At 39.4% G+C, this 16,228-nt stretch overlaps 1 protein-coding gene across 23 annotated transcripts in view; it reads right to left on the reverse strand.

Moving 5' to 3' along the window:
• Positions 1-16,228, reverse strand: part of PDLIM5 (PDZ and LIM domain 5) — a 123,840-nt gene that overhangs the window by 49,324 nt on the left and 58,288 nt on the right. For 13 of the 23 annotated variants that reach the window (XM_086888457.1, XM_086888451.1, XM_086888450.1 and 10 more), the window contains 4 exons: positions 6,714-6,756; positions 5,079-5,473; positions 540-557; positions 92-264 (listed from right to left, as the gene is read on the reverse strand). In XM_086888457.1, coding sequence (XP_086744583.1) covers positions 92-264; positions 540-557; positions 5,079-5,473; positions 6,714-6,756 — 629 coding nt within the window. Of the gene's footprint in view, positions 1-91; positions 265-539; positions 558-1,395; positions 1,429-2,478; positions 2,496-5,078; positions 5,474-6,713; positions 6,757-16,228 lie in introns of all 23 variants that reach the window. The other 10 variants (XM_086888449.1, XM_086888463.1, XM_086888467.1 and 7 more) reach the window with 5 other exon arrangements.

Genomic DNA, 16,228 nt, shown 5'->3' on the forward strand with positions numbered 1-16,228 from the left:
CCCCTTCTCTACCTCCCCTGGAGCCCAGCTTTAAACGCAGCAGTCTGTGCAGGGGCAGTGGCCATTATTCCACTTGCACCGAGGTACTCACTGTGATCAGTGCCAGTGATCTGGGCGAGGATGCGGAAGGAGCGGGACTGGGTGGTGCCTGTGCGGGGGTGCCAGTCCTCGGTGTCTTCAATCAGCCGCTTCTTGCTGGCGTCGCTGTGGGTGGGCGTGTGGTAGAACTCCGTGTAGGTGTCCACGATGTGCTTCCGCGGGGGGCTGCGCCAGGGACAGACAGGGCAGTGAGCGCAAGGCTTCACACAACATCGCACTCTGGCCGTGACTTTTCACAGCATTTAAAGGCAGCTTCTGCGCTGGCACGCAGAAAGGCAGCAGTTGAAGCCCAGCTAAACCACAGATGCAGTTTTCTGAACCAAACACACCTTTTATAATTACTCTAACCCCACTGAAATATTTCTCCTTGTTTCACTGATGGAACACTTGAGACAGTAAAAGACAGTATTATCAAGACAGCTACATGTTTAAACTTTTACCGTTTGGGTGGGTTTTTCCTTGGAGGCGACAGAGTAAGCAAGAGAAAGTTTTCCCAGCATAAACAGGAAAATGAGGAAAAGAAAAGAAGAAATAAAGTCAGAAAGCTGAAATGAAATAGAAATGTAGCTAATTATTCTACTGAATTAGTTTCAAAATCCAATTAATAGCCATATTCTCATTCTACCACTAAAATCACCGCCCAGAACTCGTGTACTTTAATTAAACTCATGGTGGTTTCCCTGCAGGGATGAGAGGGGAATTTGTTTTGGTAAAGCAGGGCAGTCTACCTAGCTCAAATCAGGTGCCCCTTGACAAATTCTCCCTTTAGCTCCCAAGGGGGACAGCACAGATGTGTGCACGTGCAAGGACCACCCAGTACACACCAAGTCTTGTGCACTTGGCAAAGCCCAGATCAGAACCAGGCCCTCTGAAAGCATAGATGGCCACATTCTGAGGCATAATGAGAAAGTACTCTCTTTGAAAGAAAAACAGTGGGGTGATTGTTCCATCTGGAAACTTCCCCTGCAGTACCTTACAGGCTCTTATCAATCCTTGCACTAGCAAGACTTTCAAGAGTACAGGATCTAAAAGCTTTGGTTCCAGTAAGTGATGTAAAGAATGTGTCAATTTGGGAAATATGGGAAAAGAGAACAGAAGATTCAAACTATATAAATTACTCCTAATTCTACATTTTTTATTCCAAAGCATTAATCTGTAAGACCCTCTAAGTGTACATTTATTTTTACATAGGAGGAAAACTGTGAAAAACTAGCTACTAAGACATACAACTTCTAATAAGTATTGAAAATCAAAACCCAACACAACTTTAAAAGTCACTTTTATTTTTTATACTACCTCTTCTCTGTACTTTTATGGTTCAAAGTATTTCTGGGGAAGAAAGGCGGAAAATGAGTGAGGAATGATGTTTACTATTAACAAGTAAGAATTAGGCCCATTAAATGGAATGCATTAGTAAAAACTTAAGGTTAAAAAATACTTAATACTTGAAAGAATGTGAAAGGTATGGTACAAAATTATATCAGAAGATTTAATTTATTGACACACAGTATTAGTGAAGAGCATGTATCACATATCAAAGTTAATAAAAGAAAAAGAGGTATAGAAACAAAGGCAGTGGCAATTCCAGGATGGAGTACAGAGAAAAATGGATTAAAGTATCGTAAACAGTTATTAGCAAAAATGAAATATGAAAGTTAAAGCAGTAATTAAAGGTGTGGAAATACCTGAGAATACCTGTAGTTAACTGCATTCTAGCAACTACCCCAGTGAAATAATCAGTCTTTTACATTTGTTGAAAGTGGTGTAAAGAAAATCCCACTGACTTCTCTTGTCCTACTGCTCTCCTTTTTAAGGCTTGAGTCTACTAGTAATTACTCACTGTGGCAACAAGGTGGTGCCAGAGACAAAGGAAAAAGTAAGACAGGCTCTCTCAACTCAGCCTTGAGGCAAGGGGAGAAGAGAGAAGCCAATAAAACCTCAACCACTTATCATCCTAATTTGCACAAAACAGAGTATAGGGACATTAGTTCTCTTTTCCTGTATGAATTCAGAATCCAGCCCTTCATCCCACAGTTCTCCAAGCAATTTTATTTTCATACTGTATTTCACCATTTACTAGTTGTATTACCAACACCAGTGAACCACAGTCACATCAAGAATTTATCAGTACACACAAACACCACACATAAGTTTTGTAGAATAAAAATGAGCTGAAAAACGTAGCACAGTGAAAAGCAAAGTCACATCATGTCCAATGCAGATAAAATAATGTATTACACTAAGAAAAGCTGAAGCTGTTTTGCAAAATTTAAATATATAACTCTGTAAGAGCTGTAATTTTGCAAAACCAGAATACATGCTGGTTATTCCAATAGGAAAAATAACCATAATTCAAGGCCAGTGCTTGTTGATACTAACTTTGTCGCTGCTGCTATCTGCAAGGGAAAAAAAAAAGTATTTGATGTGTTAATTAATTCTTTGCTTCTTAAAAGAGTACAGGAGTTTCCAAATCCAAGCTCTGGTAAAGCCATTTATCACGTAAGTCAAACTTATTAACATCAAGAGAACCTACAAGAGAAAATTTTACCCCAGCTGAACTTAAACTGTGTGAAGTCTGTGGACATCTTACCTGTTTTAAGCAGCAGGCACACCATCATGCAAGAGCTGGCAAAAAGGTCTTGATAACAAGTGCAACTGCACACAGGCTAGTGAAGGCAAATTGCTTGCTTTCTAAGGCAGAACTAAACAAGGGAAATTAAACTTCCTTTCCCATCCTGGAGTCAAATAGTTTATATCCTGAATGTTTGTTGAGGGAAGCCAAGAGGAAGGGAGGAAATTGTGAGTGTAACAAGGTGCATGTCTAAAGAACTGCATTTGCTAAGCAGTGCCATCTATGAACAAGGTACAAGTTGGTTTTCTGCATGTTTTGAGAAAATTAATCATACAAGCCACAGACGCAAAATGGAATTTATTTCAGACTGATCAATTATTCCAAACTCCAGTGTTTCTGATATTTTATAAATTTCACTGATACCATTTTAAATGGGGAGATATTTAAGTATCATTGTAGAATCGTAACTTTCCTAAGTAAAATTAATTGGGGTAGCAGCAGACCAGTATAACCACCTTAGTGGATTTTGTCTGCTTGTTTTTGTTTTGTGCTCTGGGACTGCAGGACACTTGCCAGCCCAAACACTGTAAGAAAGACTGCAAAATAAAGTAGGTTTTTACAACTCTGAAATGTTTTCAAAGTTTTCTAAACTAGATCTGCAAGACTGAGAGTGAGACAGGGATTTCTTCACCTCCCAGCTGTGATTATTCATCCTCTTTGATGGTATTATTCATCCTCTAAGTAAGGTAGGGCACCTCGAAGTGCTCCCCCAGTCATCCTGTCTTGATTGTAAAGTGCTTACTCTGTGCCTGCAGGACTTCCTTTCAGAAGCCTTAATTTTGTTACTATTGTTCCCCTTTTTCAGTACTAATTGCTGCTTTTGAATACTCCTTACACAGTTAGATGGTAAAACGCTATTCCTGGAAAGATAAGAGAGGGTTTGCTAACCTGTATTCAACAACTGCACCAGCAGTGAGCAAGTCCTTGGGATCTCTCAATATCAACCCACTTTCTGCAGAGCAGATTCCTGCCATCATGTGTTTAAGAAAGGGCTGGAAGTTACCATGGCTACAGTGCAATATAAAATGCATATGGGCTGCATTATGAGTCCACACATGGAAAATATTCGTACTAAAACATAAAGGGAATAAGTACCTAAAGAAGTATTTTTTTTGACTCCATAAGAAACTCAGCTGAAACTGCAATTTACTCAGTATTTTAGTTGGCATGGATGTTTACCTTTCTGTAGAGTTCTTCATACATTTTCTATACTGAGTATCAGAGAAGAGAGGGACAAGGCCCATTCTCTTCCTGTCCCTTTCATTTGTGGGGTGGAAAATAGCAACCACAGCTTTTAGGTTTTAAGCCTGAATAGAAAGGTACAGTTCCCCTCCTGCCCTTCTTATTACTTAATTCAACTGTCACAGAGGCCAACTGGCATGGGACTGATCAGGCCCAGCCTCCTCCTCTCCCCCAGCACAAGAGGTGCTGGGAACTGGTCCCTGAGGGGCTACAGCTCCCAAACTCTGCCCAGGAATTTCTGGGAGAGCCCAAGGCATGCCTACCCAAAAGCTTACTGCAGGTCTGAGCTCCCAGAACTGCCTCTAGGCTCAATTTAGTTCACTAATCTATTGCTTACTCATCTAGATGCTACACCAGATAAAGCCTTTTATTTCTCCTTACAGTCCCTTAAATGTCCAGTCTCTGATGCCCACTTCAACATAAACAATTATTTGAATAAGGAAATTATTCACATTTTAAATCTGCACTGCTTGCTTAGGGTGAAGGTAAAAATAAAAGTTGAGGCATTTATATTATAGCACTGCAAAAAAATCTGCTTAACCCCATCAGATTCTTAGAAAACATCTTAAAAGTTTTTCCCGTGTTGTGCAGAGAATTAATGAGACGTGTCCCTTTGCCTCCCTTCTGGGACCTTTTCCCACTGGTTCTGCCAGGGTCACGGCTGGTCTTCCAGAGCATCTCATTCCCAGCCATCACAGCACCTATTGACCCTTCTTGACAGACTGCTCTGCATTTTTGAGTGCCTGCTGCTTTCAGTCACTGTATTGGGTGTCAAAATACACAGTGAGATTGGACATTGAAATTAATACCAGGCTTGTTGTAAGGTCCAGGACACGTGGTGATAGAGCACATCATGTAAAGCATTCCGTGGTCCTTGTTCAATTTAGCCGTGACACTCTATAAACTGATGTGTCACTCGTGAGAAAAACCATCACCAAAAGTTTAGCTGAGCCCTTTGAAGCATCGCTTTCAAAATAATTTCTGAGAGATCGACTTCTGAGGAGTAAACAACTCCTCCAAGCCGTGTTTTCCTTAGCCCTCAAACAAGCCCGGCTTTTTTCCTGTGAGGAAAGACCCCTCACAGCAAAAAAAAAATCCCACCTACCCATTTTGCTGTTTACTCTCCCCCTGGTTCTCTCTGCCTCCTCGTCGCGGCCCCTCGGCTGCGTCCAGGGCGCCGTCGGCGGCCGAGGCGCTCGGGGCGGCACCGTGCTGCCGTGGGACAGGAACTGCAGGTTTAGGAGCGCCCGGCACAGGTGGCCATGGCTCAGCGTTAGGCTTGGCGTTAGCATGCGCTCCGGGCACGGCACACGCGGATGCGGCCGACGCCTGCGCCGGCGTGAAGGCGGAGGACGGTGACGGGATGGAGGTGACCTTGGAGGAGGTTACAGCTCCAAACGGCCTCGGTGTCTTATTGAAAGCCACGCTCGTTGTGGCAGTGACTTTGGGTGCAACAGCAGAGGCAATGGGCACAGGCTTAACTACTTCGGCAGGTTCTGCCTATGTGGGATGAAAAACAAAACAGAAACACACAAAACCACGCCAAACGCATGCACATTCCTCAGCAGGGATTTCAGCTGCTCTCGAGGCAGATGACCCACCTAGCGTGAAGCACAGAAGCGAGCTTTACCAAGACCGCAGCCATGTATGGGAAAACAACCCAAGCCGTGCGTTTTAGGAGAGGGAACGATCCCAACATGCACAATCAATACGAAATTCCACAATGCTAGCTCCTCTCGGCATATCCAAAACAGACACTCCACAAATCAAACTCGCAAGAAACTGGAAAACCTCTCTTTTGCAAAGCCCACCGGGTAACTCATGTGGAAAAAACGAGAGCTATTTAGAAAAATCCACATTCCGTGTCTCAAACCCAATTTGAGATATGCACGTTCCCCACACGCAAATGCAGTGTGCATGTGTTCACACACTGATCTGCTGCTAAGAGCTTTAGGAGCAGAATGAGAGCACACTGATGCTCCCCAATGTCTCCACATACCCATGTCAGATAATATTTGAAATCTCTTTCTTGTTTGGTTGGGTTTTTGTGCTGGGAACTATGTTTTAACATTGTGGTTCCCAAACTGAGGCCTTTAGAGGTCATGGTCAGCAGAACAGTAATATACTACACATTAATTATGACCACTGGAAAGGCTTTTCAAGTACAGGCTATTTATAAGTATATTCAAGTTTGCAAACAGTTTTTTTATCAGAAAGGGGATTTTGAAACTGTTGCATAGAATAAAACATTAGAAGAACTCAAGAACAAATAATTCTCCAGGGCTTTAAGGAAAGTGAGGGGATTTTTTTTTCTCTGAAATCGCAATATTTGGATAAGCTTCTCTCAAATACCGGGAAAGATTTCAGTGTCTCTTAAAGTAAACAAATCAGCACAAAAAAATTCTAAAAATCACTGCTGAAAATATTCTACCAAATTCTGTTTCTTGCCTAGGTATAGAGGGAAAACACCAGCAATATCTTAAGAAAAAAAAAGTTCCAAGAGCTGGAGAATAACATTTATTCACCTTTTTTTTTTCTTTATGATAATAATTTCCATGTCTCACCATTCTTTTTTAGGATGGGAAAAATGTAATCAAAGATCCAAGTGCTGCAATATTCTTAATGTAACACATGGAAAACAAGCATGTTATACTGAAAGTGCTTATCAACAACAGGGTTTGATAGATGGATATTGGTTAGTGCCACGTGCTACATTTCTTGGTTCTGATGATGAACATACCTTTGTCACATGAAAATGATCAGGTTTTTGTATAGAAGACACTCTGGAAAAGAAAAACATAAACATTAAACTCGTTAATGTTTAAGCATTTCCCTGTTCTACTCACCACATCCACCCATAGGTATATAAAACAATTTTGTTTCCTCTATAGGAAACAAGAAGTATTCAAGTTAAATTTACAACACTGTTGTTAATACAAGGAAAAGGCAAAACTGAACTGAATTCATTTGTCCAGATACAATGTTAGGAAATCTAGCATCTAGCATTAAGTACTATTAGATTTACAAATTCATAATTCTATATAATCAGTTCAGAGACTCAAATCTGCTTTCTGTTTTTCATTCTTTCATAAGAAACTGTCACATAACTCCACAGCTCTGGTCAGTTTATCAATCTAGCACTATTTATATTTTAAATAGTGCATAGCCAATATACAGGCCTAAAACAGAACACTTCTTTTTAGAATAACACAAATCCTCCCAAAGAACTTGGCAAGTTAAATAATAGAGAAACTTCTTACACAGTCTTTAGTTTTCAAAAAATAAGGCTAATGTCACTGGAATTCTATAGTAGATGGCAAAAAATTTCTTCTGGACAATGGGCGCATTGAAACTGCTGTGGAAAGGAAAGTGGTGGTGGAAAGGAAAGGAAGTATGGCAATGAAAAGGATTACATAGATAAAGAATTGACAGCTTTTGTTATATCTAAATTGAAATGGCAATGTGTTACAGGTAAAAAGCATTTCACTCACTCAGGGTTTTTTTCAGATTGCCATATACTTATATGCAAAAATACACACACACACATACACTTAAAAAATAAATAAATCAAAACCCAGCAAAAAGTCTGATACAGTAACATTTTGTTTGCAAACATTGCTGCTGTTACACTTGGGTGTTTTCATGCTGTTCTAGTAGAAAATTGGCTTTTTGACACATATGTGTCATAATTCCAACACATCTTCTGAATACTGTTTTGAAAAACTGAAGCTGGATTATCATTTCCAAAAGACAATTTGCTAGGGAGGCAAAAAGGTTCATTTAACTGGAAATCAGCTAAGAGGCTACAGTTTTAAAACCACTTCTACTGTATAAAACAGCTTTTCAGTTTTTACCAGAAAAACATGGACAGCTACAATTGAATTAGGCACACTTGTTCCCTTTAACAACTCTTTTTTATATTTTCCATTTTGTCCTCTTTTTTTATCTGACTTAACTATTTTTTTCAAAATGTTTATTCCTTCCCTCCAAGGCATTTGGCCCTCAGGGCTCATTAGATCCCAGCAACAGGAATCCTGGTGCAGGTTCAGTATCTACCTTATATAAAAGGGAAATACATATATATTCCAGATGCCATGCTGGAAGTTGGGTTAAAAAAAAAAAAAAAAAGAAAAATTGTATAGCATGAGAAGATGATGTTCTGCACTTGGCCTTCCCCACTCGTGCATGTGCATGGCTGCTGACACACATTATGTCCACATCAACAGCAATTCTCAACAGAAAGAGGGTTTTGTCTGCTCTGGGGAACAGGTCCCTTCTCCCCTTTCCCACAGAGTGTGCAGGCTGTGAAAGCCTGACCTCTGGCCTTCCACAGCACTGGGGTACATCATTAATCACTCCTAATTGCAGACTTGTCAATTTGCAGCAACAAAAGCAACAAGAAGGGAGAAAAAAAATGCCAATGCATATGGAAACTGGTCTTTAAGACCATCTCTATCTTAGGTATACTTGTTCATTTTTAATACAGTAACTTGAAATGTTTTACATGACTATTAAGCTGGACCAACAGGAAGAATTAAGACTTCAATTATTCAAGCCAACTACCATATTTCACACTTAAGAAAAAAACTTTGCTAATGCTGGACTTTTGTTTAAGTCTTATAAAAGGAGCATATTTATTTTTCTTTGGTTTTTACAAAACAATAAAATTTGAGTTTGCAATGAAAGACATTGCTTCTATACTCATCAACACAGCAAAATTATTTCATGCCTCTATTACCAGACAACAAAAAGACATACTTTTCAAAATTCATCTTCAAAAATATCACACAAAAAGAAAAAAAGGGTGGGAAAAAAAGCTTGATAACCACAAGGTTCACAATGTTCCTTTCAAACAGACAGACAACATAACACTTTCCCCACACACATACTTGAACCAAGGACATACATTTGTGTGCCCCAGACATATTTAAAACAATTTAACTTGGCCTTGTTGACTTCAGACCATAATCAAACTAAAAATCTGCAATTTATTCCATATTGTAAAAGGAAAATGCTCACCCAGCAAACTGAGCCACCAAGATCCTAACATGAAAAATGCATGGTGGTTAGATAAGACAGTACAAAAGGAAATGCACACTTCAAGCTGAGAAGCAAAACACATCCAACACAGACATTTAAGAAAACCCTTCCTTCAGGGCTATTTCCCACAATATTTTCATAGATAGCACTGAACTGCACAGCCAAAAAGTAATTAAACTGCAGCATCATGCATATTCCTTAGCTGTTAGTACTTCACTTGCCACCTAGCAATTAAACATATTGGGATTTCATGCAGGTTTGGTCCCATTGAATGTATGAATAACTGATGATAAAGGTTTTCAGAATAAAATGACACACTTGACCCCTGTTACTACTTACTAGAAAAAGCAGGATGGCTTGAAGCATGGTATTTCCTGAATGATTTAAAACTAGCAGTTCAGCATATTAGTTTATGCAATACTTTCAATAACATACAAACAAATCAAAAACCTAAGAGCTCAGTATTTAGGCTTATTATAAACAACTCACACAAAAGACCTTGGCAAATGGTTGCTATATTAAACTTCATAAGAATTATTATGAACAACAAAAACAGCAGCTACAGTCATTGCTTACTGACAAACTATTACTGAAAACAAAAGTGCACAATTTTTTTGCACAGCTTCTATATCAAAGTCATTTGTTTTCTACTGGGGGGGGGAAGCAGCTATATATTTAGCTTGTGTAAACAACTCATTTTGACCAAACATGATTAAATTTGCTGTCTAAACATACCACAGGACAATCCTCTCTGATGAATACTTTCATGACATTTAATGCAATTCAAAACATTCCAACTTCCAGAGCAGCCTTATTAGGAAAATGAATTAGTCCACTCTTCACTGTAAGCAGTAGGCCCAGCAAAAACTATTCATTCTTTAAATTCCCCTATTATTCATTCACTTTCTAAGTATGTCACCCGGTTATGGAAAAAAAAAAAAAGAGATACAAACAATTTGATATAACCCTTCTGTAGTTACCAGTAAGTGGAAAAACACATTATTAAAGCTAAAACTATAGCTCCTCAGGCTTCTGCAGTAAGTACAATTTGATACACCTCCTCCAAGGACTGATCATCAATGGCAACACTGTTATCTCAATAATCAACATGGAAGCAAACTAAGCCACTAAACCTGGAAATCTTGATTGAACCTAGAATCCAAAGGACATGTCAGAGCTGCCTCCTCTGAAATCCACTTAAAGCCCCATCATCCCCCATCCTTTTAAACCCCCTTAGTCAAGGGACTGTAATGCACCCATAACTTAAAAAGCAGATTAAAAACTCAATGGGGAAGTCACAAGAAGGCAACTGCTTATACGAGCCCTTCTATAAACAAGGGGAACACACAACTCTGGTGTTAACATAGCTGCTGTGTTTGTTGTTCTCGTGTTTCTGTAACCAGAAGGATTGTTCAAACTCTTGTGAGAAATACAAGAAAGTGCAACACCTTCAGTGAGTAATAGAATCATCTAGGTTGAAAGAGGTCTTTAAGATCAAACCCAACCATAATCCTGTCCTGGGGTACCAAGGCCAAGTCCATCAAATTAAGTCAAAGACTGAAAACTTCCTCTGAACTTTATTTGTTGTTCTGCACGGAACTTTTCTAACAGAAGGATGGAAAAGAGGAAGGATTCTCTTCCTGTCTTGCATCCTGCCCTTCCAATTTTCAAAACTAACTAACTCCTTTTTCCTAGCTGGTGAATCATCAGGAGACAAGTTTTGGCAGCAGATGCTATATCCCTGAAAAGCCACTGGTCAGATCTTCCTTCCGAAAACCTGAATTTTTCATGGTCTTGCATCGTAGTCTGCAGTTCTGTTAGTTAGCTTCATTTTACTTCTAGAGAGCAGTCAATTGGCAGGGGAGAAAGCTAAATAAATTTGCTTTCTGTAAATTAGCTAACTCATGGAACAAAGATGACAAGCAGAAAGCATTTAACTGTATATACAAACCATGACTTTCACTAGGGGTTATCTGAATAAAAACAAATGTGGACATAATTTAAAGCACAGAAAAAAGAACAATCCAAATACAATTTTTTTTTTATTTCCTTAAACACAAGCCCCTTCTCCATTACAGACATACTTCACTTGTTACCAATTTTGCTCTGGCTCACAAAAATAGAAGAATTAACATTGTAAAGCTCGCTTCTTGTTGCAACTTTACACCTTCAGAAATGCTTTCCTTGCATACATTAATACAAAAACATACAACTGTGTTTCCCACAGTTTTGTAGAAGCACACACTGCCCCAGGCAACATCACTTGGTACATCAGCACTTCAGCAATCTTGCCAGGGCAAGCATCTGTGGCCTCAAGACTGCAAACTTTTCCACAGCCCAACACATGGAAAAGTAGAGGTAGCAAATTCATCCTTAAGTACAACTCAATGAAAACTGTAATCTGTTGCAGTCACTGCAAAAACCCAGAGACTTCTCTTTCTGTTTGCCTTAAGAAACAGCAATGTTTTCAAATCCGTACTCAGGTCATTGTGGTTGCTAAGAGATGGCTGTCAACATTTTATTTCACCAGTCATTTCCTTTGTTCTAGTTTATTATGCTAGCTTACATTTAGTTGAACATACCAAATTATGACAAATAGTGTTAATTACAATCAAACAACGGAAATGGCAGTGCTGCTGCACCCAGAGGGTGGTTGGGCACTAGAACAGAGCTAGTTTGTGAGTCACTCTCAACAGATGCTACAACTTCAGTAAGTTTAAAAGGGGGTAAATTAATAGAAAATGTGTGCAGCCTTTTTCATTTGCTATACATTACAAAATATCTTCACATCCTCATAGTGTTCCTCCGCCAGCACACCAGGGTACAATGAAGCACTAGGTCAGGTAAAAGAAAGAAAAATTATGTTCTTGCTTTACTGGCTGCTTGATAGTTGGCCAAATCAAATTTAGGTCTCTACTCTTAAATTTAAAAAAGGTTTGTGATTTCACCATTATGTGTTAAAATAAACAGTGCTGATATTTTAGGAAAGAAAAAGCTACCCTCTGCTTTGGTATTCCTACCCACAAGGGATTAGTTGTTTTTAAGACCTCCCAAAGACGACAACTCCTCATATTCTCATTCCTGTGGTCTGTGGCAACCCTACCAATACATTTGTAAAGAGAATTTAAGTGCAGGCAGATAATATTTTATTCTATTACAGCAAAACCAAAAACCAAGCAGAAAGCTAAGGAAAAAATACCACAGAATTTATCTCACTTACCTTCTGTCACAGGCTTTTAAAAACATGATTTTTGCTTCCATGAAAGCAGAAGTTTTAGCAGCCTGGAGTTCCCCTCTTATGGTTATCTCTGGACTAGGAGGGAACATCTGTACCCACCTGCCCATGACTGCCCTGATTAAAGCCTGTTCAGGTAAAGCATCCTCAGTCCCAAGTATGGCCAACGCCTTACAATCCTGCACGGCAGATTGCTGCCAGCTGTCCTAGAAAAGTCATAAAGCAGCCTAGATACAAGTGGTAGCTCAGCATGTCTAAATGACTGAGATAAATTTTATCCGTTATGCCTTCCTATAACTATTTTTTTTCTTTACTTTAAGCCTTCCTAAAGCTGTCTTGCTAAGTAATAGTGTTGACATAATAGCTAAAGGCAAGTGACAAGATGAAACACTTCTATCTGGTCTTCTAATAAACTATAATTTACACATTTGATTTTCTTTATCAGTGCTTATTAGATAGTAATTTTAATACAGCAAGCAACCTTTTAAAAACCAGACATCTTAAAGAAAAGCACAGGTCTAAAAAACTCACAGACCTAGTCAGTCCTCCAAAACCCTTTAAAAAAAAAGGCTCGGCTTCACATTGACTTCAGTCTGTCATCAGATCTAAGTAATAATTTAAAAGATTCAAAACTATGCACTGAATTATTTTTTCCAGTGCTTTCCACAATATGGTGACTAATGTTTAAATTACCTCCTTTGTTTAAAACATAGCCCAAATAAACTCGAAAGTGTAGTCATATCTATTTTAACTGGAAATTCACCACAAACAGCTCCCCAGTCCCCAACATGTCCTTATTTGGTATTTTTAATTTTTCCCCCTAAGCATGTGTGTGGGAATGAGCATTTTTTTCTCAAATGAAGAATTAGCAATTTAGAGAGCCATTACATTATATTTTACTTCTTCTGGGAGCTAAGCACACCTCTCCTCTGCAAAGCAGCTCACCCATTCCTTACTTCCAGGAAGTCTGAGAAGGACAGTGGAAGTGTACTTAACCAAATGGGATGAAAACTGTTTCTGAGGTGTCAGGCAGCAACAGCATGTAAGAGCCCTGTCCTTACTAGGTCAGCAGCATGGGAAGCAGTGTCACTCACCCAGACTCCAAAAGTATTGTCCTGAAATCTGGCAAAATCCCAGCTGTCCCACCACCTCCTGCTTCTCCCTGACTTCAGGTGATACAAAGACCAATATGAGCAACCTAATAATTCAGCTTTTGAATTTCCATCTGTGGGGTTTCAAGCTGTGATCATCCTAACTACAACATGCAGACATGTGGAGAGCCTACCACAACTGCATGGCTATCAGGAAAATCACTGAGCCTGGGACTGCTCCAGAAAAGCCAGGGACTTTCTTTCTTGGTGGCAGTAGTCACCAATAAAGAAACATGACAATAAATTTATTTAAAAGGATAAATTCGTATTGGTTTTAGTAGGACACACCCTGGATTCAACTATTTCCCACTAAGGTCAGGAATATCATTAAGCTTTTAACTTCTCAGTGGGACCCACCAGCAAACCAGCCAATTTTAGTTCCCTCTCAGACACCTCTTGCCTCCCTCCCACATCACCCCAGCAGCAAGGGATGAATATTCATCCTCGAGGTGCACGAGCACAGGACCTGGCTGGCAAAGTGCCACAAAGGCTGTCAGGGGCCTTTTCAGCACAGGGGCTCTGCAGCCAGCACATACCTGAACACACCTTCATTGCAGCAGATGTGTTTGGGGGGCTCCCATGGGCCATCCCCTTAGGGAAAACCACTACAGGTGGCACTGGCAGTGGACAGCAGAGCTGAAGCATTATAAACCACATGCCAGAATTATTACTGGCAGAATTATGTGTCAGTTTAATGAGACCGCACTTGCTAGAAGCTATTAACTTTTCCACTAGAGACCCTTGCTTTTCTTGCACTTTATCATTTCCATGTATTGTTCATATGGTTATATACTTAAGGTCACTGGCTTAGCAGCATATATTACAGGTCTAACATGCTGAGAAAAGCTATTTATGTCTCAACATGGCTGTCCATTATACTTCTAGATACCTAACAACTTCCGTTTGAGGGTTTCCTTATATTTTTCTTTCAACTGTTTGCATTAAGACCTCAAGTTAACCTGGCCAACAGGTCTCACCACACCTTCAAGGGAGAGAGAAGTCAAAGATCAACTGTCACAGTATGAGCTGCAGCTGGAAATTATTCTGTTTTGTGCAGAAGCTAAGCAAGAAAGATTGGTAAGCAGCAGAGACCTGTAACAGCTCATTCCGGTACTCAATAAATTGCCAAGGAACCAATTATTCAGTAAAGGTGCATAAAGCAAAGTCCTGCAATTCTTCTGCTGTTTGCAACAACCGTGCAAGAGAGAAAATATATTAATAATCCCACCTGACTCCAACTGATCCAGCTAACTATGAAGTTTTCCGTTCCCACCATCTAGTTTTTTTTTAAAAAAAAAAAAAAAACCTTTCATCCTTCTCAGCTCAAAATACTTAGGGCATAAGAGTCACAGCACACTTACAGCATATGAAGCAATCAAGTTGCTTTTGTGGGCAACTAATCACTGATGGAAAACATCTGATGGTCACAAAGCCTGTTGAGATCTGTCACAATGCTGCAAACATTACTTTGGTCTTGCCTCATAGCCAAAGTAAGTGAGTAATATTTGACAGGCACAGTATGTGTTTTCATTGCCTCATAGGGTTTTGTGCCACAGACATGACTTTCTACTGACAATACCCTGGAATTTTTCAAAGGCAGTAATTATTCAAAATAATTGTGTGGAAAAAAGCCCTTAAAACAGTGCAGCTGTGAAATTCAGCTCTTGGACACTCAGCTCTGCAGCTACCGCTTACTTTTATATGAGGTGGTGTAACAGATACATACCTAGTTTAACTCAATGCTGTTACTCAATTTGTATTTAGCAGATTTTCAGACCTCTAGAAAATACTTTATACCTGAAAACCTGCTTGCTTTTCCCAGCATTACCAAACACAACATCCTTCTTATGCATTTATGCTTTCATGATGTTCCTTTCAGGAAGACATTTACTTTCCAAACAGCCAATTATTAATTGATTCTCATTTTACTGTTTACTAGAGGAAGCTGGCAAGAGTTGATGAGTCAGGACACTAAAATTTTGATTCTCAACAGCTGAGAACTTGCATGGCAGAGGACAGGTTTTATTTAACAAGTGTCTCATTTTTTCCTGTGGGCTGAAGCTTGGGGACAGTTTATCTAACACTTATCAGTTCACTTACTTGTCTGAGGGTTTTTTTCCTATTCTTTACACCCCACATACACAGAGGTGCAAAATTAACTATCTGAGCTTAAGAAAATAACCAGTTACCTGCATAGGTACTAAATATACTATGCAGTCAGTTCAAACTAACTTGAACTATTTTCAGCATATGAAGGGCATAGCCCATATTTAAACTACATAAGCTTCTTTTAATCCATTTAGAAACAACTGTCCCTTGACAGATCACCACATATCCTTTTATAATTAAAGAATGCCTGCAAGTTAGCATCATAAACCATGCACGTTGGAGAGATGTGTTTTTCAAAGGAAAGCAACAGGTGTGGGGCATAGTCTGCATTTGGAAAACAAAAGTGTAAATAGAAACAAGTAACATCATTTGTGGCACCCAAATACTGAGATGAGTATTTATAAAGGAAAAAAGGACACAGATTACACAGTTGACTGAGATGAGATGAAATGAACTTGGGCATCTTTAGGTAAGGTAAGCTACTTATACATTATCAGATTTTGACTCACAAAGAACCCATAGTAGAGAAAACAATGAAAACTATTCTTTCCCCTTTCTTAATGTTGGTCCTGTTTATCCCAGTGTTAGGTCAGTTTTCAGATTTTAAATAAATGTCCATCAAGCATGTCCCACAGTCCAGATTACACCAAATAAACCCACCCTGCCCCATCTTCTGAAAAAAGGGGACAAAAATGTCTCCCAAATATATTCACATGCTAT

Source organism: Cyanistes caeruleus, chromosome 5, assembly GCF_971803275.1.
Source record: "Cyanistes caeruleus chromosome 5, bCyaCae1.hap1.1, whole genome shotgun sequence".
NCBI lineage: Eukaryota > Metazoa > Chordata > Aves > Passeriformes > Paridae > Cyanistes > Cyanistes caeruleus.